Below are 27,297 nucleotides of genomic sequence, written 5' to 3'. Positions count from 1 at the left end.
AATTTTATATTTATAGTATTTTATATATATACTAGTCCTAAAGCCCGTTAACACGGGCCGTGTTGTGTTATATTTAAAATATTTTCTCTCTCTCTCTCTCTCTCTCTCTCTCTCTCTCTCTCTCTCTCTCTCTCTCTCTCTCTCGTCCTCGCGCGCCTCTGTGTTTCAGATGAGCTGCCGGGTCCTCGCGCGCCTCTGTGTTTCAGCTGAGCTGCCGGGTCCTCGCGCGCCTCTGTGTTTCAGCTGAGCTGCCGGGTCCTCGCGCGCCTCTGTGTTTCAGCTGAGCTGCCGGGTCCTCGCGCGCCTCTGTGTTTCAGCTGAGCTGCCGGGTCCTCGCGCGCCTCTGTGTTTCAGCTGAGCTGCCGGGTCCTCGCGCTGCTGCCGGGTCCTCGCGGCAAGAGTTTGTCTGAACTGCGCATGACGGCTTCAGACAAACTCTTGTCTTTTATTATATAGGATGGCTCTCTTTCTCTCAAAAAATCTACAAAAATGTAATTTTAAATGTGGAGGCATATAGATTGCATATGTCAGAAAACATACAAAATACATTTGTCTATAATCAGTGTAAAGGAACAAAACAAATTAAAGAAACATTACATAGTCATATGCTAAATGTCGATATTATTACATTACATAAGTCCTGCCGTCAAAACAATATACCCTCCAAATGTCATCTGAGGTCACTCTTTGACCTCCTAGCACTATAAGTAAATGAATGCAATGGGAGGTAGTTCTGTACTGTAGGAGACCACTCGTGGGTCTCAAGTAGGAAACCTCAGTGTGTTTTTCTTGTACATGGCTATATGTCTCAGAGACTGGAACTTCTAAAAAGTGTAGCTATGATTTGAGAACATATAGGGCGGGAGGGGAATATTGTTAATATGTTAATATTGTTAATATATAGGTCTACTCTCAGACTCTTTGAACAGATATATAAATGAAATAAATGAAATCTATATGGACTAGAATAATACTAAGCCAACACCATCGGCAGTAATAAGATGGTAATAAACTTTGATTAAACAACTGCAAATAGCAAAGAGCATAGATCAATGTAACTACCCAATAGAGGGAAATTGTGTTTTAAATCCTAGTCTGACCACCTGTATAGATTCTAGTACCATCTTACATTTTGTATTAGCTTTAGAATACACTTGGGTTTTCCAGACCATAATAATTATTCAATGTTACAGAACTCATGCACAATAAAAGAGTCCATAAACTTCTAGGGTATATAATCATAGTTGTCTATATGATGTCATGTCAACACCCTGAAAACTTAGGTTTTTAATATAAGACCCTGACGACTATAGGTAAAGATTGTTAAAGCAGTACTAACCTAAATGACCAGTAAGGCAGGTTAAAGTAAACCCAAACTAACATACATCTGGTGATGGTACTAAAATTGGTGTATACACTACTAGCAAAATGTCCCGCTATCGCGGCCGCAGATCACAAGACAAAGCCAGCCAGCAAATTAGCCCTATCAAGGCATACAAAATAACATATGAGGATACCATAACTAATTGAACTGTAGGGTTAGGGTCACCCATGTAGAATATTCCAAGATATAAATCTTTTAAAACTATGAGCTCTAACATGTAGAGTACAGAACAAACAGATAGACAAGGATGGCCTCTATTAAACACTTTTGTTTTAAAACAGGAACAGTTCTAGTGAGATCTGAAAATGTGGGTAATCATTGCTATTAATCAGGGACCTATTCGGTAACGCCAAATTGTACCTTAATAAACAGTACATGAAGTAAATCAGAACAAACTTATATGATCCCTAAACATCAGGCTCAATAATCCTCGTAAGGGACAATATACTGAAGAATAGTAGGGAACAGACACATACACAGCAAACACATCACTGTCAACTCAAGATTAACTGAACATTTCTAAGGAGCAGTTCTTATAATTGATAAACTGTGGCCAAATGATTAGTTATTGCTTCCACCAGGTTGTTATTTAGGCGTAGGATGGGTGTTTTGTAGTTCTTTGTAGTATATTTTCCACCTAAATGGTAGAGAATAATTCACCGAATTATCAAGCTCCGCGCGAGCCTTCAGACCGCTGCTCCATAACTGATCCGCTGCCTCTGAGGCTGCGTACATCAATCCGTCCGATCCTATACGATCAGGCTGATTGACACCCCCTGCTAGCACACAAATCTGCAGGGGGCGGCATTGCACAAGCAGTTCACCAGAACTGCTTGTGCAATGATAAAGGCCGACAGCGTATGCTGTCGGCATTCGTCGATGTCTGAGCGGATCATGTCGGACAGACCGATGATAAATAAAGTCTACAATAAAAACAAACAAACCTAACTCTACTTCTGCAATATATATAGCTTTGAAATGTACACATATGCATGCAAACATATCAGCAGATATTTCAAGCTATTACCCCTTTTTTGGACTTGGAAGCTATTGTCCCTATAATTAATTACACTTCAATATGTTAAGGCCTAATATTTGATACCCCTTGATTAAACTAGATCTTAGGGATGCCTCGTTTATTCTTTTTGTTCTTTAAGCACTTATGTACTTTTCATTATTATTATATTGAACAAGGTCCCATCGTTTTCTCTTCACTTAATAATGTTGTGAGACTGAACAGTTATTTGCTCTTTTTGAGCATGTGACTATATATATTAATAGTTCAATGCTACACCTGTTTTCATGTGATGTATACTTTATTTGTGATCTCTGTAACTAGTATATAATTCAATAAAGATATATTAAAAAAAAACAAAAACAAACCTTGTAGGCAGCGTACAACATCCATCTGCTGTAAGTCGGACTTGTGTCTCATAACTATCCGGAGGACATACGACCTGTTGAGCTGGCGGGCACTCCACGGTACTGCAATCCACACTAAAGACTTAAGAAAAAACAAGGGCAGGTTACCAACAAACTGAACTTTTTTGCCTCCTTCTTGAAAAGACAAACAAACAATGAAATCTACTCTTGCTCTGATTAAGAAATAAAGTGTCTCCCTTCTAACTGTTTTCATGATGCCTAATTATTATTCTTTTAGCCATGGTTGGATTAATTTAGCTGAAAAATGCTTTGAGAATTATATGATTATTGTTGGTTGACGCTGTATTAAGGTATTTCAGACAAACTAAAACAAAGTTATTTTGTGGGTTTGTCAACAATTAGTATGTTTCCTTTCCAATACATTAAAAATTAAAGGGAGGGTAAATTTTAGTGTTTCAAAAAAAGTTAGGATTTTCCATCATTAAGTATAGGTACACATATACTGCCACTTGACAGGGAAAGAAAGGACATGCTGAAATATCAGTGCTAGATTTATGTGCTTTAATTTTTAATATGCTCCTATATTTACTGGATTACAAATACCTTCCCTGGTACTGAGGAGTGGACTATAAGTTTCTTTATTATGTCACTTAAGGGCAGTTTTATACATGTGTAACAGCTCCACCTAATGGTCAGAGCACTGCTATCCACTGCTAGAGAATATTGATACTAGCCTCCTATACTGCATAGCTTTCTACTCAAGGTTTATTGTTGTGGACATTTAATTGATGTGCCTGAACTATCATTTTTTATTTTTATGGGTTTTTTATTTTTATGGGGGGGTTTTCTATGCTCATCAAAGGGGAAAATAAAATATTTAAATAAAAAAATCGTCAAACATAGCAGCTTTAGTGAAATGTTTTGAAAATGTGTAAAATTTATCAGAATGCAACAAATAATGTTCTATTTCTCATAGCAATTAGCAAGCAGATTGGTTTTATGTATTGCTGACCTCTTTGAGCAAATCAAAAGTCATTTAGCTCTGTGTACTTCAGGGAAAATTTGTAGCTTTAAGTGCCCTTAAAGATAACATTTTCCATTTCACAAATCATATATGTTTGTTTATGCAAGTCCATCTACAGACCTGCCATTGGGGGTATGGTAGTTGGTAACTGAGCTCCCAGGAACACCTGGGCTTGGACTCTGTTATCAGTGCTATTTATTATTAGATGCTAGGCTATAGCCAGCTTATATGTTCTATAGATTATTTGTGTGATGATTTGTGTCACTTAAAACTACATATTTACATAGAGCTAAATTTCTTTTGATTTGCTCCGTATCGGTAATTTTCTGGCCGATACCGATTATTTCAGAAATTCCAAATATCGGCCATAATAATCGGCCGCTCCGATAGTCGATCTATCCCTACATTCTAGTACCAAAATGACAAGCTCTCATTTGTTAGATCATAAAATGTATGTACTATTGACACTCTAACTGTACTATTTGATGTACTATTAACACTTCAATCCCCACAAAGGGGTTAAACACATAGTTAAAGCGACATTCTCTATTCGAACCATTAAAGTTACATTTTTAATTTCATGTCTCTTTAAAGTTTTGAGACATCACGCCAAAACTCTCCAACTTAACTTTGTGTCCTTATTTGAGATATACAGTAGTGAGATTGTGGTTTGTTATTCATGGTCCTCTTAGACAAATTATACGTTAATTATTTCAAAAAGTAAAAATGTCTATGCTTTGGCAAAAAAAGAGATATATATATTTCAAATTAACAGTATAGTCTCCTTTTGTTAAAGGGATATGACATTTAGCCACCAATCAGCAAGCGCTACCCAGGTCCTGAACCAAAAATGGTCTTGCTCCTAAGCTTACATTCCTGCTTTTTCAAATTAAGATACCAAGAGAACAATGAAAATATGTTAATAGGAGTAAATTAGAAAGTTGCTTAAAATTAACTGCTCTATCTGAATCATGAAAGAAAACATTTGGGTTTCATTTGCCTTTAAATTTTCTTTTAGCTAATGAATTGCCCTTTATATATTAATATCTGACAAAACGTCTTTGAACTGGGGTCATTTCTACACTTTCATTTCCTTGATGTGAACCATGCTGTAATATAGTTATGATTTGTTAATGATGTATTAGAATCAAACGCTTTACTTTAGGAAGTCATAAAGAAATACTGCTAAGTATAGATTTCTTTGAAACTCACATCTCATTTCACCTTTGCAACTATGACACATTTTCAATAAAGAATGATAAATGTTTCTGAGAGAGATGCCAGAATGTCAAGTTATCAATGGGCTTGGATAACAATGCTAAGCCTTGTAGCCTTACATCTCTGCAGTCTCAACAATTATTCTTTATGGTGTACGGTACACGTCTCCATCAATGACACATTATCCTGTAAGCCCTTGATGTGCTGGCAAAAAAACATGATATAAAAGAAGGATTTTGACACCTAATTTTTCCCTTAATTATAGCAAGCTGTGATATTTTCATTTCATTTGAAAAGTAATATCACTAGAGGTGAGATGTATGAAGTAATATCAACCCAACTGTAAAGAATATACAATGTTCCTGGCTGGTCACAGTAAGTAGTACATGGAAATATATACATCTCTCTCTCTCTTCTCTATCTCTAACGTACATATCCTATAACATAATCATGGTCATGGTAAGTAGTATACGAATACGACACTGCAAGTTTTAAAAAAATATATAAATCTCTCTCTACTCTCTAACTCTAACTTTTGACATCTATAAAAAGAATTGCATATTTTGTAGTGTAAAAACATCACACATACATTTTTAGATAACATATTCCTGGTCACAGTAAGTAGTACATGGAACTGCAACTATAATAAATATATACATTTTTTCTTACTATTTTTGCAGTTCAGTGTACTAGTGACCAGGAGTATGTTATCTAAAAATGTATGTACAATATTGTTATACTACAAATTATGGAATTCTCTACCTCTGATTTTTGATATCCATAAAAAGAATTCCATAATTTGTAGTATAACAATATTGTACATACATTTTTAGATAACATACTCCTGGTCACTAGTACACTGAACTGCAAATATAGTAAATGTATAAACATCTCTCTCTTCTCTATCTCTAATATTTGACACCCATAAAGACAATTCCATATTTTTGTAGAGTAAGAATATTTTACATTAATTTGAAGATAACATATTCCTGGTCACGGTAAGTGATATCTAAAAATAATTGCAAATTTTGTAGTGTAACAATATCACACATACATTTTTAGTTAACATATTCATGGTCACTATAAAGTACTACATTAAACAGAAAAATAGTAAATATATAAATATGTCTCTTATCTACCTCTAATTTTTGACACCCACAAAAGAATTGGATATTTTGTAGTGTGACAGTAGTGCACAATTTTGGATAACATGTTAAAATTGTTGCCTTAAAGGGACATGAAACCCATACTTTTCCTTTCATTATTCAGATAGAGAATACAATTTAAAAAAAAGTTTCCAAGTTATTTTGTTCTCATGTTATTCTTTGTTACAGATATATTTAGATAGGTAGCATGCACATATCAAGAGAACTGCATGACAGGAAATAGTCCTGTCATCTAGTGCTCTTGCTGATGTATAATATTATTGCAAAACTTATGTCATTAAAGTGCTTCAGACAAGAGCACGCTTCTGAGCTTACCTCCCTGATTTTCAACAAAGGATACCAAGAAAACAATTTGTTAACTAAAGTAAACGGGCAATGCTGGATTATATGTTCCTTTAATATAGATCTATATATCATGAGTCCTAGTACATTAACTATTTTAAAATTATACATTTATGTTACAACAAAGGTTTTTTTTGGTTAAGCACACCACAAAAGGACTGTTTAATCTTAGCACACATAAACAGGCAATTTTTTGCAGCATAAATATAAGTCAATATTATTGTGAGATGTTTATCCCAATCTTATTTGAACTATGTAAGTATATTTAGCAGATTGAAGTATATTTGTTTTTACAGCTCAAATATAAGACAATATTATTGCGAGATGTTGATCCCAATCTTATTAGAAGCTATGCAAGTATATTTGACAGACAGAAGCATATACAAATATGCCATGAAAGAGTGGACTTAAGTGGTTGGATGTGCACCGATACTTTTTGTTGTCTTATACATTTATGTTGTCATCTATAAAAGGCAATATGTACTGCAGTTAGACATATTCTGGTATACTGTGTATAATTTTTCTTCATTCTTAGAAGCCGGCCCATTTTTGGTTTACAACCTGGGTTGTGCTTGCTGATTGGTGGCTAAATGCACCCACCAATAAACAAGTGCTGTCCAGGATCAGAACCAAAAATTGTCTAGCTCTTTAGCCTAGATGCCTTCTTTTTCAGATAAAGATAGCAAGAGAATAAAGAAAAGTTGATACCGTGTTTCCCCCGAAAATAAGACATCCCTCGAAAATAAGACCTACTTACAGTTTTGCTTCTCATTGAAATATAAGGCCTCCCCCCAAAAATAAGACCTCCCCGAAAATAAGGCCTCCCCCAAAAATAAGGCCTCCCCCGAAAATAAAGCCCCCCCCCCCAAAAATAAAGCCTACCCGAAAATAAGGCATCCCCCGAACATAAGGCATCCTCGATAATAAGGCCCACCGAAGCTACCGTAACTCTGGACCGTAGTGACGGGCGCCGCCGCGCAGCTCACTGTTAGCCGCAGCCGGAGCAGACAGGAAGTGCAACATTTTTTTTACCCCTACCCGTAGACATGAGTGCAAAAAGAAAAAGCTACTCCATGGAGTATAAGAAAGGAATCGTGGAAGACTCTTGGGACCAAAATCTTACTGCTTTCTGCAAAGAGAAGATGTTGAGTATCAGATTGGTCCGAAAATGGCGAGCAGAGTATGGTAACCTCATTTAACAAGTGGACAAGGGAAATGCTAAATAGCGCAAGTGTGGATCAGGTAGGCAACCATTATTTTCTGGACTGGAAGAACTGATCAGTGAATGGGTTGTTGACAGGAGAGCAAAGGCTTTGGTTGTTAATAGGGCTCAGATTCAAGAATTTGCCTTTGCAATGGCACCACAGTTTGACATAGCCCCTGAAGACTTTAAAGCATCACAACACTGGCTGGATAATTTCCTTCAGCAAAGTGAACTGTCTTTAAGAAGATCCACAACATTGTTTAGGCTGGAAGATGCTCAAGTTATTAAGCGAGCACTTGCATTCAAGTCCTTTATTGATGATGCTGACTTCTCTAAATACAATCTTTCCAACATGATTGCTATGGATGAAACTGCAGTGTTTATGAGCCAATCATCTCAAACAACAATTGAGCAGCGTGGTGCCTCCTCAGTGTTCATTCCATCCACTGCTTATGAAAGTGCACGTGTTACCTGTATTTTGGCAATTCGTCTGGATGGCACTAAAATCCCACCTTTAATCATTTCTAAGGGCAAGAAGGAAAAGATTGAACGTGTTTTGGGCATTTTTATTCTTGAAACTGAAAAAGCCTGGGCCACACAAGCAGTTATAAGGAAGTGGGTCGATTTAATGCTGCCGCTTGTTATGCGAGGGAGCCAAATAGTTCTGCTAGTCTGGGATGCAGCCAGCACTCACCGCGCTAAAGACATGAAGACATTTCTTCACAAAAGAAAAATAGATCAAATAATGATCCCCGCAGGAATGACGGCCTATCTCCAGACTCTTGATACTGCAATAAACAAGCCATTCAAGGACAATTTGCGCATGGAAATTAATGACTACATTCAAAATAGAATGGAGAGAAATTAGCGTGGAAACTTTGTGAAACCTAAACGGCAAGAGATTGTGACTTGGGTGAAGAATGCATGGGAGAAAATCACTGACAGTTGCATTGCAAATGCACTACAAGCAGGCTACCTTGACAAGAAGTACTCATTTAAGGACAGTGCTATTGCTAAACATGAGAGATTTGGTCCACTGATTCTGAAAGAAATGGAGTCACAAGAAATTCACAAGGAAATTCAGGGTTTGGATTGTTATGATGATGTTCCAGAAGATGATGACATGACTGTCATTGAATAAATGAGTAAATGTACCATACCGGTAGATTGTTGTACATGGACATAAGAAATTCTTGATACTGTAGGATTCACAGTTTGTCTGGTTATGCTGGTTTGTTATGAGAACAGGCAATAAAGTTCCTTTTTTTCCCAACAATAAATGTGTACCGTATTCTTCTTCATGGAAAAATAAGACATCCCCTGAAAATAAGACCTAGTGCATCTTTGGGAGCAAAAATTAATATAAGACACTGTATTATTTTCGGGGAAACAGGTTAATAGGAGTAAATTAGAGAGTTACTTAAAATTGCATGCACTGTCTGAATCATGGAATAGTTTAGTATATTGGGTTTAGTATCCCTTTAAGTGAAAAATCATTTTCTATTTGCTCAAATTCCTTTTGGCCAGTAGGGGATGATTCCACTCCAGTTTCAAAAGCTTATCTCAGGATTTAGGTAGAAAACCCCCTGGCGAATTTAAAGGAACTTTAAAGTCTAAATTAAACTTTCATGATTCAGGAAGTACAATTGAAAAAAAAAAAATCTTTTCAATTTACTTATATTATAAAAAGTACCTTTTTCACTCTGTGTTAAAAAGTAGCTCCTTTTTGTGAGAGTATACCGTGATGTGTTCACGAGCGTTCATGTTTGTGGAGCAAAAAATTGTTAAAAACATTCTTGCAAACACTACTGCCATAAAACGCTTATAGGGACAGTGTGGTGTAAAATTGGTTTCCCCTTAATGTTATTTCAATGACTTGCTCTACCAGCTGCAGACTATAAAAACGTATAAGAGAATGTGATCCTTTAGGTTTGTTTGTGTATATGAAATAGCTGATAATTTCCTTTGAGCCCATAGCAATGGTTTGAGCTTGCAGGGAAATCAGACCTCCTTATCTTATACATTTCAATATGCAGAAATTATTCCTTATCATATCTATGTCTATATACCAAAGCCACATACTTAAAGAAAACTACTAAAAATAAAAAATTAAAATGCTTTATCATTTCTTTTTCTCACTGGGAGCATAATTTCTTCTGCTTGCTATGTTTGTATAGCTTTTCTATATCCAATAGTATTGAAATGCTCAGTTATTTTGAATGACAAAATAAAGCTAAAGGAGCTATTTATAAACAATTTTTATTTTTTTTTTATTTTTTTTTTAACAATTTTTATTGAGGTTATTAGGTACATGTACAAATCTTGGCTCATTGCCTTGGTTTAAAGAGTACAGGTGTTAGAATAAAACACACAATAAGAAAAAGATACACATTCACAGTTACATAGAAGCACAATATATAGTAGGCAAAGATAACTGAAACCTCTTTTTTTAAGATTATGCGGACCTCCTCTGATACTAGAAGGCCACTTTTGGACCTACGTGAAATTGCAGGGTGTAAATAAGGAGGGGTATGGTTTAATAAGGCCACTTTTGGACCTTTGAACAATATAACTAACATTTATGAACATTTATAGTATATGATAAGAAATTCAAGCGTTAATGACTTTGTAGATGACAGCCAAATCTGAGGAATATGTTGGAGGTGGTGTCAGGCTAAAACCAACTAGGGAAGAGAAAGGGTGACAAGCAATTGAGGGATCCGGGATACTATATCCTTACAGGGGCGATATATGGTATATGGTGTGGGTGCACTGTAGTTTAGAAGCTATGTTGGTAAGTGATAAAAATGAGAACTAATTTAGATACTTAACACTCTGGCTATAGTAGTGTGGAAACTTAAGCAGTAGAGCTATAATAGGGACCTAAATCACCCATCGCGGCCGCTGATAGGGAGAGATAGCACCACACATAAGCAAACTGCATATAGGGTCTAAGTAAACATGTAGAGAGCCAGAATCCAAATTGAGCCATTATAGTGACTAAAATATAAGTTGTAGAGTGAGGTAGCATAGTTGTAATTTGCAGTAGAAATCCTAGATCAAACCAGTTCAATACATATAATTACAGTGAGATACAGTAGTATAACAGCTCAATTAGTATACACCCCTGAGTCATAAGCATGTACAGTAATCAAGAGAAATAAACAGGGGAGAACACACATGTAATAAGTGTTAACAACTATTCCCTAAATGAACTAAGATAAACAGAAAAAGGTGTCAGCGATATTCCTTATATAAGGTATAAGAAAGGTTCAGCAGAATGCTATCCCTAGCAGTCTAAAACCAGGAGGCATAAGTGTGTGTGCTGCTATTAAGTTGGGCTATGCATTCAAGTCTAAAGTGCAGATCCCATCCTACACCCAACTAAGTGATGAGTACCCAGCAAATTAAATATATGACAGCTCAGTGGCATATCAGGAAAGTATGCATGCAAAGAAAATTTAACAACAAAAAAGGGGTAACATTTTATGAGACTATTTATGAGAGGAACCACAGACCAACCTCATAGTGTGATTAATGTGCATAGTCCCCAAAATACAGGCCAGGGTATCAACAGGGCTTGGTAGTCCAGTTATGACAGATATTGCAGATGAACCCGGTACCTGATTGTAAAGCATCAGGGTTTGTAGTCCCCATATTGATTGCAGACCATGTAACTTCATTGTGGGCTATAATGTTTTTATGAGTTGTGATGTCCCACCGTATATAAGGGGAGTTGAAGGGGGCCAAGTACTATATGGGCGGTGGGATCTAGCATTTGGGGTCTAGAAGCGTAGATACCTCTACAAATATATGCTAAGGCAAAGTCAAATTTTTGTGTGAGGAGTTTGCGCTACGCATCACAAACTTCAATTAACTCTAGACTGCTGGTTTAGACAGCTCTTCAACTATGTACTTACTATTGCCCACATAAATCAAAGGACAGAGTCCAGGGTCCCAAACCAGTGGAGCCACTCAGCATAAAGAAGAAATCTTCATCCGACTCCTGTTTTCAAAATATGTATGCTGTGGCCGTGCTGCACAGCCCTGTTTCCAAACCGTCTAGCACTCAACCCCAGGCTGTTCTCCGGGACTAGGAGTGCATGTTCCTGCAATCCTCTGCAGTCCAACAATAGTTCGGCCACAACAAGTGACCCAGTCCAATAGGGGTCTGTGTCCCGCATGGCGCCTCCACTCGCTGCGTCCTTTGCAGCGTATAGCCTCCGAAACTTGCCACCGGTGGGATCATTAGAAGCCAATGCCTCTGTGGATGAAAAAAGTGTGCCCGCATTGCAAGCAAGGACCGCTCGCTCCATCACATGGTCAAGGCTCTCCATAGGAGCCGGTGGCTGAGAGACAGCTCCGGTTTTCTCCGTGTCCCCTAGGCGGGCATTGCAGGGTGCCGGGAACTCAGGCGGCGATTCAGGTAACCCCAAGCCGACTGCAACGTTACAGGGAACTCCCTGATCCAGCTCCGGCCCAAACAAAAAGTCTCCTTCGGAGGTCTCCCTGGGCTCCTCCAGAGCCTGCTTCATGCCAGTAGGAAGTCTCTGCCGGTTAGGTTGTAGGTGTTCCATTTCTGGGTGTAGAGCCCTCCGCAGGTTTCCCCATTCTCCTGCAATAAGTGCTGAGAGTCGCTCGAAGTGAGCGCACAGAAGATCCTCAATTACTCGGGGGTGAAGGGAAGTAGCAGACGCCATCTTAAAATAAAGTCAAACACCTCTGCCAATATTTTTACGATACTATCTTCCACTAGTACCCGTAGATTCTGGCTTTTGTTTAATAATCCGCTTGAATCTCAAGATGTGCTGTAAAGGGGAATTGCAGTCAATAAGAACTGCTCAACCCGGATAAACCGGGGGGGGGGGGTTAGGCAAAGGCCACAGGCACTAATGTGTCACCACTGAAGACCTCGCCGTTCCAGTACTAAGGGCTAGAAGTCGGGCGAACTACTCACAACAGGCTTCTCAGTAAGGTCCAACTGTTTAAATTGTAATAAAATTATGAGTCGATGACACCCTGAATCGCTGATAATCAGTGGGTTTATCTGCTTATCCTTGCAGCCTCAAAGTAAAGCAGCCATCTTGGCTGAAGCCCGGAAGCGTCCCCCATTTATAAACAATTTAATACACGCCAACAGGTAAAATGGATAATTATGAACAAATTAAAAGGTAGAAAATGTTACAGTACACACTCCTAAGCCTAGCGCAGGGGGTTTGCACTCTGATGAGATTACCTAAAATGTTTTGAAACGTTAGAATCTACCATCACTTTAAGCTTTCTTAATACAGATAGAGCATTACATTTTACGATATTTTTAAACTTACTTGTATTTTTAAATTTACTTCATTCTCTTGGTATTATTGGTTAAAAAGCATATCTACATATGCTCAGGAAAAGCAATTCTCTTCTGGGAGCTAGCTGGTGATTTGATGTTACACACATATGCCTCTTCTGAGATAAATTTTATAAAATCGGAAAATCTGAAACTTTTTTTTTTTTTTACTTACTAATTTTAGACTCTGAATCTTGTAAGTTTAAAGGGATATGAAACCCAACATTTTTCCTTCATAATTCAGGTACAATTTTAAACAACTTTCCAATTTACTTCTATTATCTAATTTGCTTCATTCTTTAAATATCCTTTGCTGAAGAAATAGCAATGCACATGGGTGAGCCAATCACACAAGGCCATCTATGTGCAGCCACCAATCAGCAGCTACTGAGCCTATTTAGATATACATTTTCAATAAAGGATATCAAGAGAATGAAGCAAATTAGATAATAGAAGTAATTTAAAAAGTTGCTTAAAATTACATGCTCTTTCTAAATCATGAAAGAAAAGAAAAAAAATCGTTTTTCTTTTTCTCGCTTTAATATTAATTTTGATGTCCCTTTAGTAGAATTCTTTTTGGACTAGAACATAATCTACCCCATAATGATTTCACTGCAGCACACATAAAGAATGAAAACGATTTCCTAAGGCCAATCATAAATTGTAAGAAAATTCCTGAACCTCTAGCACTGACAGAATCACACACAATAAGCAAGGTTAATAATATTAGTAATTAGTTTATATCATCATTTATGTGTTTGGTTTACTAGTGATACTATTATAATGGTGTTTTCTAGACAAGACAGGGGAAAATAACAACAACAATAACGCTGGGGAAATCTATCTGTTTGAATAAAATGTTTCCAATTCCCTAATTGGCTAAACTCTGCCCTAAAGCACTAAAGTCATTCTATTTGCAAAAGCAAATGTAATAATAATCATTTTTTTAAGTCAGTAGGTCATAAAAAAATATATTAATAATACTGGATATAAAATGACAGATAGACAGACAGACATGTAGATAGATATATAGATAGACAGACATGTAGATAGATATATAGATAGACAGACAGACATGTAGATAGATATATAGATAGACAGACATGTAGATAGATATATATATAGATAGACAGACAGACATTGGAAATTAGTTTTAAATTGTATGCTATATTGGAATCATGAAATGTTTTTCTGGGGGTTTCATGTTGCTTTAGTTATTGGGGGGGCAATTCCCAGAGGTCCATCTGTGTTGTGTTTGTTTTGGGCGGGGCTGTGATGGGACGGGTGCGGCTGCGTGGTCCCTAGGCAGGACTTGATATTCCATGGGTGAGGTCGGCAGGCCATGGGAGAAGCTGAGGGAAGCCTATACAGAGAGTTTGTGGGAAAACCAAGTGATTATCACAATTGAGGGGGCACATGGGGGGGCAGACTTTATGTTGGGGGGGCAATTCCAATGAACATTAAAGTTTAATTTTGACTTTCAAGTTCCATAAAACATATTTCAGATTTAAAATAAAATGTATCAAGCTGCAGGTGCACAAGTTATCAAACATAGACCCTGCCCACCTGCAATTGCCACTTGCTAGGCAGCATCATTTGGCAAAAATCAAGATTGCACAAGAGCTCCCTTGATCAATCCCTCCTCAGCGTTCTCGCACAACCAATCGCACAAGAGCAGGCAATGAGGATAATAAATAGAAACTGCTTCTTTAATTTGTGGTTGGCGGCTCGTTCATATGTGTCTGCACCACAAAGTCCCAGAAGTAGGGTTGCCATCTAAGCCATGTTTAACTGAACAGTTATGAGTTACACATGTTGCACGCTGAGCAGGGAGGACCATGTATTGTGCCTCTATATAGCACATAAATAGTGCTGCTGGACAGCTCTAGTCTTGTCCCCCCCATGCACGCCCTGCCGCATGCGTAAGTCATATCTGTCCATGTTAAGATGGCCTAAGTGGCCACCCCACACGGAAGCTCTAATACAGCTTGATACATTTTCCCTTTAAAGGGACAGTCTACTCCAGAATTTTTGTTGTTTAAAAAGATAGATAATCCCTTTATTACCAATTCCCCAGTTTTGCATAAACAACACGGTTATATTAATATACTTTTTACCTCTGTGATTACCTTGTATCTAAGCCTCTGCAAACTGCCCCCTTATTTTGGTTCTTTTGACAGACTTGCATTTTAATAGCCTATCAGTGCTGACTCCACGGGAGGGAGCACAATATCTATATAGCACACATGAACTAGCACTGTCTAACTGCGAAAAAAGCACTGAGGTAAGAGGCGGCCTTCAAGGGCTTGGAAAATAGCATTTTAGCCTACCTAGGTTTAGCTTTTAACAAAGAATACCAAAAGAACAAAGCAAATTTGATGATAAAAGTAAATTGGAAAGTTGTTTAAAATAGCATGTCCTTTAAACCTCTGTCTGCAATCAGTATCCCAACACCCAACCAATCAGTTGATAAAGCTCACATGTGTATCCATACACAACCACACTTATCATTAGTACCATTAGGAATCAGGCTTTTATATTTGTATTGATTCATTTGGCATTCACTGTGATAGCCTCTATAACTGTGAATTAATGTGTTAGGAATCCATACAGCAACATCAGAGAGAGAAAAAAAAAAACATCACACATATTTCAGTGCTTCAGAAGCACAACTGAGAAGCTGAAGACACTGAGACACAGTAAACTTCAGATTTTTTATCCAGCTTGTTAACTCCAAGCACTTGTTTATTTATTGGCTTTACAGTATGTAAAATAAGAGTGATAAATTGTACCAAACTTAGGTCACTTTATTGCATCCCATGAAATATTGAAGGCTGAATGAGTAATTGCAGTGCCTAAAGTAAGACGCCTGATTTGCATTTATGCAGCCGATTCCTTTAGTGTTTTATTATTTGTACTGAGCAACTTCTCCTGTCTGTTCACAGAGCACAATTCTGCTGAAAAACAGATACAATGAAAACAACAAACAATCAAATCATGGAATGGAATGCAATGGATGCTGAGATAGCAATACAACGATACAACGGTTCATTCAAATTTAAAGGGTTATACCAGTGAAAAAAGAAAATGCACTATCACATGCATATAACTACAGGTATGTGTCACTTGAAGGGACATTATACACTCATTTTTTCTTTGCATAAATGTTTTGTAGATAATTGTAGATAGTATATTACATGCAGTTATATGAAAATGAGTGTATACTGTCCCTTTAAAGTGATGGTAAATCCAAACGCTAGGATTTACCATCACTAAAAATAAATAATAGTTTCAGTCATCACTTACTAAAAAAATGCTGTTAAACTCACCCTATATGTAGTAGCGGCAAGTAGTCTAGTAGATTTAAAATCAGCGACTCCTGCCACCGACGGCACATCGCTCTTCTCCAATGAGGTGATGTTTCCACCTCTAAACCAATAGCCGTGTGTGTCAACTGACATCCAAGCACAGTTATTGGTTTAGAGGTGGAAATGTCACCACATTGGAGAAGAGTGCTGTGCCGTTGACGGCCGGAGATGTTGATTTAGCGATATACATAACAGCATTTTTTTTTAGTAAGTGATGACTGAAACTGATGTTTATTTTTAGTGATGGTAAATCGTGACGTTTGTTTTACGCTTGGATTTTCCACCACTTTAACGTCCACAATATGTTTTGTGAAATAGGATATTTTGTGACTTGGACGTTGTATGAACACCATAGTATATACATTATACATAGCAAAGGCTGGCAAGGTAATACTCTACAGTAAATGTAAAAACAATTTAAAATTACTGTATACTGTGCATAGGCTAATATGTAATCTGTACTTCCTCCAATTACTTTGTGTACACAATAATACACTTTACAGCTGTATGTACAATAAATACTTATTTTATTTCTATAAACTAAACTAACCATGGACGTATATGCGGTCGTACGTTGCCCGAACGGACGTTATGTGGCTAATACCTGTATATGTTTGAAGGAACATGAAACCCTAATTTTTTCATGATTCAGACAGAGCATGCAATTTTAATCAGCTTTCTAATTTACTTCTATTATCAAATCTTCTTCATTCTTTTTGGTATCTTTTTTTTTTTTTAAAGAGGGGATGGAAGCTCAGGAGGTTGCACTTTATAGCAGCAATTTTGCAAGAATGTTATCCATTTACAAGAACACTAGACGGCAACATTATTTCCTGCCATGTAGGGTTCCAGACACCTACCAAGGTACCTCTTTAACAAGGATTACCATGGGAATGAAGCAAAATTGATAACAGACATCAGTTGAAAACTTCTTTTATGCTCTGTCTGAATCACAAGAGAACATTTTTGAGTTTTGAATCTCTTTAAACATGAGCATGACAATTAAAAAGTGAATATTTATTCAGAGTATTGCGTTTTTGTTTTGATTTTTTTTGGTTGTGACACCAAAGATTTGCTGTGACACTTAAAGGGAAAATTGTTATTGTTTAAAAGATAAATAATCCCTTTATTACCCATTCCCCAGTTTTGCATAACCAACACAGTTATAATAATACACTTTTTACCTCTGTGATTAAGCCTCTGCAGACTGCCCTCTTATTTCAGTTCTTTTTACAGACTTGCATTGTAGCCTATCAGTGCCCTCTAATAAGTAACTCCAAGGATGTGAGCACAATGTTATCTGTACACCCTCTAGCTGTGAACAATAGTCAAATGCATTTAGATAAGAGGCGGCCTTCAAGGACTTATATATTAGAATATAAGCCTACCTAGGTTTAGCTTTTAAATAAGAATACCAAGAGAACAAAGCACATTTAATGATAAAAGTAAATTGGAAAGTTGTTTAAAATGACATGCCCTATCTTAATCATGAAAGTATCATTTTGACTAGACTGTCCCTTTAAGTGTTCTCTAATAAGGTGGTTGAAAATCACTTGCTTGTAAAATACAAATTCATAGCTTCAGGGCTTAATAACTCTATGAAGTAATTATCACGTTGTTGACATTACGTTCCCTTTACTTAACAGAAGCTTTTCTTTCTTTTTTTGTAGTTTTCCGTTTATTGCAAGATTTGTAATCACTTGTGAGAAGTGTTATGTCACACTTCACAAACCGATAACACAATGTTCAAATGATATAGATGGTAAAAAAACATTTCTACTTCTACTAAAACAAATGTGTTGTTTTAGATATTTTCTACTAAAATAAATATCTTTCAGTTCATCTTAGTTTATTATGGAGGTAGATGGTAATGTTAAAACCCTATATGATGAAAGCACAGTATAAATCTATCTTTTTAAGGTGCAGATAAAGTTAAAGGGACAGTCAACACTTACTTTAACATGTTTTTATATTGAAAATAACAAAACGGAGGTCCGCCTACACTATACCCCTCCTGCCTTGCGGCCTTGCTTCTGTCCTAATCAGCGGCGCTAACTACACAAATACCCGGTAAATATGGATGCCGGACTCCCCCCACCATTACGTAGCTGCCTTCTTCTTCAACTGATAAGCAAATCAGAATCCAGTCCTCGGTGTTGCGTCAAATTCGATGCAAAGTGAAGAGTAGAACTTGTATTACATGCCGTAAACATGGTGCAAATAGATTTATAAAAAAAAATAAAGTAAGTTAGCTATATTATGTTATGTATTTTCTTAATTTATATCTCTATATCTACTAATGCACCAAGTTTGGAGCAATACTTTGCACCAAATTTGGAGCAATAATATTGTTTGATTTAGAAAGAGTATACAATTTTAATAAAGTTTCTAATTTACTTTTATTATCTAATATGCTTAATTCTTTTGCAGCATCAAATATAATCTTTCTATGTTTTCAGACTCCCATTGATTTCTATGGCATTCGTGGCCTAAAGGGTGGCGGTTTGAATGATAGGTACGCTGCGTCGGAATTGACGCAAGCGTAGATGTTGAATGTTTGATAAATTGGGAAGAGGATCAAATAGAGTCGAATGGGAATTTGAAACATCTGGAATGACGCAAGCATCGATCTACGTCGGATTGATATCGCAGGAGCGTATTTTGAGTCATACATTTCAACATTTGACGATCTTGATGCTTTGTTAACTACGGCGGATTAATCTTGCGTCAAATTTGATGTGGAATTCCAGGATATTATCAGTTGAAGCTTTGAAAAATCTACCCCCTAAAGTAAAGTGTAGGGGCTGAAATTTTTTTTTTTAACAAAACCCATGTAAAACACATTAAAATAAAGTATTACCCACATATATATATACTTTGTAATAAAAATATAACATATAAATATTAATAAAAGTTTTGAAAAAGTTAAAAGGGAAATGGTATATATATATATATATATATATATATATATATATATATAAAAATATATATATATAAAACCACTCTTCAGCCCGACCCACCTGTGGCCAACTGCCTGGGTGCAATGATACAGAGCTATACTTGAACAAAAGATTGCACTCACAGGACTTTTTCCAAATAATCAAATCACTTTAATGGAACGTTTTAGTGGATGATATCCCCTTCATCAGCATATATATACAGTCGTATGCAAAAGTTTAGGCACCCCTAAAATTTCCATGATTTTCATTAATAAATCATTGGGTGTTTGGATCAGCAATTTCATTTTGATCTACAAGATAACTGAAGGACACAGTAATATTTCAGTAGTTAAATGAGGTTTATTGGATTAGCAGAAAATGTGCAATATGCATCAAAATTTTTGCTGAGCATGGACAGCCCGCTTCAAATCAACACACAGATTTTCAATGATATTCAGGTCTGGGGACTGGGATGGACATTTCAGAACATTGTACTTGTTCCTCTGCATAAATGCCAGAGAAGATTTTTAGCAGTGTTTTGGGTTGTTGTCTTGTTGAAATATCCAGCTCCGGCATAACTTCAACTTTGTGACTGATTCCTCAACATTATTCTCAAGTATCTGCTGATATTGAGTGGAATCCATGCGACCCTCAACTTTAACTAGATTAGCAGTACTGGCACTGGTCACACAGCCCCACAGCATGATGGAACATCCACCAAATTTTACTGTGGCTAGCAAGTGTTTGTCTTGGAACACTGTGTTCTTTTGCCGCCATGAATAACACCCCTTGTTATGACCAAATAACTCAATCTTTGTTTGATCAGTCCACAGCACCTTCTTCCAAATGAAGCTGGCTTGTCCAAATGTGCGTTTGCATACCTCAAGCGACTTTGTTTGTGGCGTGTGTGCAGAAAAGGCTTCTTCCGCATCACTCTCCCATATGCTGAATTGTTGAACGATGCACAGTGACACCATCTGTAGCAAGATGATGTTATAGGTCTTTGGAGGTGGTCTGTGGGCTGTTTTTGACCGTTCTCACCATCCTTTGCCTTTGCCTCTCCAATATTTTACTTCTGGCCTTAACAAGAACTGTGCCTGTGGTCTCAGCGATAGCTTTTTGTAGCCTTCCCCCAAACCATAATGTTGAACAATCTTTGTTTTCAGGTCATTTGAGAGTTGTTTTCAGGTCCCCATGTTACCACTCTTAAGAGGAGAGTCAAGGAGAACAACAACTTGCAATTGGCCACCTTAAATTCATTTTCTCATGATTGGATGCACATGTCTATGAAGTTCAAGGCTTAATGGGCTCACCAAACCAATTGTGTGTTCCAATTAATCAGTGCTAGGTAGTTACAGGTATTCAAATCAACAAAATGACAAGGGTGCCCAAATTTATGCACCTGTCTAATTTCGTTTTGATGCATATTGCACATTTTCTGTTAATCCTATAAACCTAATTTCACTACTGAAATATAACTGTGTCCTTCAGTTATTTGATAGATCAAAATGAAATTGCTGATCCAAATACCCCAATTTTTATAAATGAAAATCATGGAAATTGTCAGGGTTGCCTAAACTTTTGCATACATGATTCAGATAGAGCATGACATTTTAAGCAACTTTCTAATTTACTCATATTATCAATTTTTCTTCTGAACTGAACCAAAGTTCAGGCCGGCTTATAAGCTTACATTCCTGCTTTTTCAAATAAATATACCATAGAGAACAAAGAAAAATTGATAATAGGAGTAATTTAGAAAGTTTTTTAAAATTCCATGCTCTATCTTAATAAAGAAAGAAAAAAATTGGGTTCAGTATCCCTTTAACCCCATCTTTATTTACATGTACGTCCTATAACTTTATAGTATTTAGAAAGAAAATTATTGCTTATTTTTGACAGCCATTTTCATGGTTAACAGCCTGTTAGAAATGATTGGCAGGTTCTATATAAATCATACCTCCAAACATTTCCCAGAGGCTTTCCAGAAAGGGAGGTGAAGGGATTTATAGCGGTGGGTTTGCAACAGGAGAGTCATACCATGGATCTCTGTGATTTCCTTTGGACCTATTTAACGCTAGATTACGAGCGGCGCAGTTGCGCGTGAGCGATATTGGGTTTATCGCAGCAGTTTGCGCGCATCGGAAGTAGCATGCATACTACAAGTTGAAAGTAAATGCAATCGCTTGAGTGCAATTGAATTTAAGGTGTGTAGAGATATTGCAACTTCTGAACTCTGGTTAAGTTTTACGCTCGAATAAAAAGTGTTACACACATAATAACACTATCTATACAAATTATTAAATAAATTGCAATAAAAAGTAATAAGGGCTCAAAGATATGAGGTCTCGGGTTTTAGAAAAAAGAAACTTCAACAGGCTTTAGCGTAGAGATTTATACATAAACATGTTTAATTAATATACATATATATATATATATATATTTATTATTATCAGGTATTTGTAGAGCACCAACAGATTCCGCAGCACTATAAACATAGGCGGTATACAAGATAACATTTATAGGGATCAAATGGGTAGAGAGCCCTGCCGAGAGTTGCACTGTTGTAGTCGGCTCTTATGAAGGCAATCTGCAAACAGCTGGGCTCATAGGCTTACATGCTATGGGGTTCAATGGGGATAGCAATAGAGTTAGAAAAGGTTAGTGTAGGTTGTATGCATCCCTGAATAGTACAGTCTTTAGGGAGCGTTTGAAGCTTTCAAAACTAGGGGAGAGTCTTGTGGAGCGAGGCAGGGAGTTCCACAAGATGGGAGCCAGGCTGGAAAAGTCTTGTAAATGGGAATGTGAGGAGGTAACAAGAGAGGAGATTGTGAGCAGAGCGAAGGGGTCGGGAGGGAGAGTATCTGGAGACAAGATCTGAGATGTAGGAGAGAACAGTGCAGTTGAAGGCTTTGTATGTCAGAGTCAGAATTTTGTGTTTAATCCTGGAGGCAAGAGAAAGCCAGTGAAGGGATTGGCAGAGAGGTGCAGCAGATGAAGAGTGACGTGTAAGGAAAATGAGCCTGGCAGCGGCATTCATTATGGATTGTAAAGGAGCTAGGCGGTAGCTAGGGAGACCAGAGAGGATGGAGTTGAAGTAGTCGGAAAAAAAAGGATTAGAGATAAAAATCTTAGCTGTGTCTTGTGTAAGGAAATATCAAATTGTAGAGATGTTTTTAAGGTGGAATGAAAGAAAGATCTGAGTCAAGTGTGACCCCAAGAAATTGGGCATGTGGGGTAGGGGTAATGATGGAGTTATCAACAGTTATAGAGAAGTGGTGTGGAGATTTTTGAAGAAGGGTGGAAAATAAGGAGCTCAGTTTTGAAGAAATTTAGCTTAAGGTAGTGAAAGGACATACAAGATGAGATATGAGAAAGGCAGGTAGTGACAGGGGTTAGCAAGGAAGGAGATAGGCCTGGTGCAGAGAGGTAGATTTGGGTGTCATCGGCATACAAAAGATATTGAAACCCGTTAGACTGTATTAAGGAATCTAATGATGATGTGTAGATTGAGAAGAGAAGGGAACAGAGGACAGAGCCTTGTGGTAACCCAACAGAAAGTGATAACGGGGCAGAGGATGCCCCAGAGAAGGCTACACTAAAGGTACGGATAGACTGATAGGAAGAGAACCACATATACATATATATGTATGAGTGTACATATGTATTTATATGTGTATACCTGTATTTTCAGACATGTTTACACATATAAATTCAAAAATACATATCTACTGTATATATATATATATATATATATATATATATATATATATATATATATATATATATATATATATATATATACAGTGGGGCAAAAAAGTATTTAGTCAGCCACCAATTGTGCAGGTTCTCCCACTTAAGAAGATGAGAGAGGCCTGTAATTTTCATCATAGGTATACCTCAACTATGAGAGACAAAATGTGGAAACAAATCCAGACAATCACATTGTCTGATTTGGAAAGAATTTATTTGCATATTATGGTGGAAAATAAGTATTTGGTCACCTACAAACAAGCAGGATTTCTGGCTCTCACAGACCTGTATCTTCTTCTTTAAGAGGCTCCTCTGTCCTCCACTCATTACCTGTATTAATGGCACCTGTTTGAACTTGTTATCAGTATAAAAGACACCTGTCCACAACCTCAAGTCACACTCCAAACTCCACTATGGTGAAGACCAAAGAGCTGTCGAAGGACACCAGAAACAAAATTGTAGACCTGCACCAGGCTGGGAAGACTGAATCTGCAATAGGCAAGCAGCTTGGTGTGAAGAAATCAACTGTGGGAGCAATAATTAGAAAATGGAAGATATACAAGACCACTGATAATCTCCCTCGATCTGGGACTCCACGCAAGATCTCACCCTGTGGGGTCAAAATGATCACAAGAACAGTGAGCAAACATCCCAGAACCACACAGGGGGACCTAGTGAATGACCTGCAGAGAGCTGGGATTAACGTAACAAAGGCTACCATCAGTAACACACTACGCTGACAGGGACTCAGATCCTGCAGTGCCAGACGTGTCCCTCTTCTTAAACCAGTACATGTCCGGGCCCGTCTGAAGTATGCTAGAGAGCATTTGGATGATCCAGAAGCGGATTGGGAGAATGTCATATGGTCAGATGAAACCAAAGTAGAACTGTTTGGTAGAAATACAACTCGTCGTGTTTGGAGGAGAGAGAATGCTGAGTTGCAACCAAAGAACACCATACTTTGGGGCTGTTTCTCTGCAAAGGGAACAGGACGACTGATCCGTGTACATGAAAGAATGAATGGGGCCATGTATCGTGAGATTTTGAGTGCAAACCTCCTTCCATCAGCAAGGGCATTGAAGATGAAACGTGGCTGGGTCTTTCAGCATGACAATGATCCCAAACACACCGCCCGGGTAACGAAGGAGTGGCTTCATAAGAAGCATTTCAAGGTCCTGGAGTAGCCTAGCCAGTCTCCAGATCTCAACCCCATAGAAAACCTTTGGAGGGAGTTGAAAGTCTGTGTTGCCCAGCGACAGTCCCAAAACATCACTGCTCTAGAGGAGATCTGCATGCAGGAATGGGCCAACATACCAGCAACAGTGTGTGACAACCTTGTGAAGACTTACAGAAAACGTTTGACCTCTGTCATTGCCAACAAAGGATATATAACAAAGTATTGAGATGAACTTTTGATATTGACAAAATACTTATTTTCCACCATAATTTGCAAATAAATTCTTTCCAAATCAGACAATGTGATTGTCTGGATTTGTTTCCACATTCTATCTCTCATAGTTGAGGTATACCTATGATGAAAATTAGAGGCCTCTCTCATCTTCTTAAGTGGGAGAACTTGCACAATTGGTGGCTGACTAAATACTTTTTTGCCCCACTGTATATATATATATATATATATATATATATATATATATATATATATATATATATATATATATATACACACACATGTAGATGAAAAGATGTATTTACTGTAACTATTTCATATTCCAATGTTCTTCACATAGAGAAATATGTTCTAAGTATTTATAAATAGATATCCATATATACATATATATATGATTGCAACACCCAATAGGATTTTTTTCCCTTTAATTCCTATTGCATGATAGAATTCTATCAGCCAATCGGAATGTAAGGGACGCCATCTTGGATGACGTCACTTAAAGGGAACTTCATTTTCCAGCGACGATCGGAAGAAGAGGATGCTTCGCGCCGGATGTCTTGAAGATGGACCCGCTCCGTGCCGGATAGATGTTGATAGAAGATGCAGTCTGGATGAAGACTTCTGCCCGCTTCGATGAGGACTTCTGCCTGCTTCGTTGAAGACTTCTGCCCGCTTGGATGAAGACTTCGCCGGCTGAATGTGGATGGATGTCCGGACTTCGAAAACTGTAAGTGGATCTTCGGGGGTTAGTGTTAGGTTTTTTTAAATTTTTTTGGAGTGGGTTTTATTTTTAGCTTAGGGTTTGGGCATTTCGTAAAAGAGCTGATTGCCCTTTTCAGGGAATGGCAAAAGAGCTACATGCCCTTTTAAGGGCAATGCCCATCCAAATGCCCTTTTCAGGGCAATGGTTAGCTTAGGTTTATTTAGATAGAATTTTATTTGGGGGGTTTGGTTGTGTGGGTTTTACTGTTGGGGGGGTGTTTGCATTTTTAATTGCTATGTAAAAGAGCTGATTTCTTTAGGGCAATGCCCCGCAAAAGGCCCTTTTAAAGGCCATTGGCAGTTTAGTGTAGGCTAGGGTTTTTTTCTATTTTGGGGGGGCTTTTTTATTTTGATAGGGCTATTAGATTAGGAGTAATTCATTTTTATTTTTGATAATTTTGTTTTTTATTTTGTGTAATTTAGTGTTTATTTTTTTTGTTGTAATTTAGATAATTGTATTTTATTAATTTAATTTATTTCATTTTATTCTAATGTTAGGTTTTAGTGTAAGGCAGGTTAGGTTTTATTTTACAGGTAACATTGTACTTATTTTAACTAGGTATTTAGTAAACAGTTAATAACTATTTACTAACTAGTCTACCTAGTTAAAATAAATACAAACTTACCTGTGAAATAAAAATAAAACCTAAGATAGCTACAATATAACTATTAGTAATATTGTAGCTAGCTTATTTTTTATTTTATAGGTAAGTATTTAGTTTTAAATAGGAATTATTAAGATAATAATTGTAAGTTCTATTTAGATTTTAATTATATTTAAGTTAGGGGGTGTTAGGGTTAGACTTAGGCTTACGTTAGGGTTAGGTTTAGGGGTTAATATATTTATGTAGTGATGTGGGAGGCCAGAGGTTTAGGGGTTAATCATTTATTTTAGTATATTTCGTTGTGGGGGGCTTGCGGTTCAGTGGTTAATAGGTTTATTATAGCGGCGTTGTGGGCGGACGGCAGATTAGGGGTTAATAATCTTTAAATAGTGTTTGTGATGCGGGAGGGTGGCGATTTAGGGGTTAATAGGTTTATTATAGTGGTGACGATGTCGGGGAGTGACGGAATAGGGGTTAATACATTTTTTAAGTGGCGGTGATGTCCGGAGCGGAAGATTGGGGGTTAATAATTTTATTTTAGTGTTTGCAATGCAGGAAGTCTTTGTTTAGGGGATAATAGGTAGTTTATGGGTGTTTAGTGTACTTTGTGACTCTTTCGTTATGAGTTTTATGCTACAGCTTTGTAACGTAAAACTCATAACTACTGACTTTAGATGGCGGTACGGATCTTGTCAGTATAGGGTTTACCGCTCACTTTGTGGCCTCCCAGGCCAACTCGTAATACCGGCGCTATGGAAGTCCCATTGAAAAAGGACTTTTTAAAAAGTGCGGTACTGACGTTGCGTGATGGCCAAAAAGGTGTGCGGTACACCTTTTCTGACAAGACTTGTAATAGCGGCGTTAGGGAAAAAGCAGCGTTATGAAGCATAACAATTATTTTTCACCCATAATGCCAAACTCGTAAAGCAAATTAGATAATAGAAACTCGAAAGCAAATTAGATAATAGAAGTAAATTAGAAAGTTGATTAAAATTGCACACTGTATCTGAATCATAAAAGTTTAATGTTGACTTGTTTGTTGCACACATAATCAACAAAAAGCAATTTATGCTAAATGATGCAATTCATTTGTGCTTTGGATAGATTAACTACATGTTATAAATACAGAAAATGTTAGAATATTGCAAAGCATTACACTGCCCCCAACTGGCTAATTCATAATGCCACCGGCTGGCAACATTGTCTGTTTAGAAAACTGGGTGTGTTGTATGTGGGATGGGCATAGCACAGGCAGGAATGGGCGGAAACTGGGGGAGTTATGGTTTGGGCCAGGGCAGTTCTCAAGAACTGGGATATTTGCCTGGCCGGAAAGCAGGCAGACCCACTAAACTGTCACAATCCAGCAGGACCCACAAGGTTTGGAAGGTCTGAATAACTACAGCCTA

At 37.3% G+C, this 27,297-nt stretch overlaps 1 protein-coding gene across 3 annotated transcripts in view; it reads right to left on the bottom strand.

Moving 5' to 3' along the window:
* The window catches only part of CRIM1 (cysteine rich transmembrane BMP regulator 1), a 1,124,265-nt gene that overhangs the window by 629,787 nt on the left and 467,181 nt on the right, over positions 1-27,297 (bottom strand). For all 3 annotated transcript variants that reach the window (XM_053711878.1, XM_053711879.1, XM_053711880.1), the window contains one exon: positions 2,768-2,888. In XM_053711878.1, coding sequence (XP_053567853.1) covers positions 2,768-2,888 — 121 coding nt within the window. The remainder of the gene's footprint in view (positions 1-2,767; positions 2,889-27,297) is intronic.

This window comes from Bombina bombina, chromosome 4, assembly GCF_027579735.1.
Source record: "Bombina bombina isolate aBomBom1 chromosome 4, aBomBom1.pri, whole genome shotgun sequence".
In the NCBI taxonomy this organism is placed as follows: Eukaryota; Metazoa; Chordata; class Amphibia; order Anura; family Bombinatoridae; genus Bombina; species Bombina bombina.
This window is presented reverse-complemented; position numbering and strand designations above follow the sequence as displayed.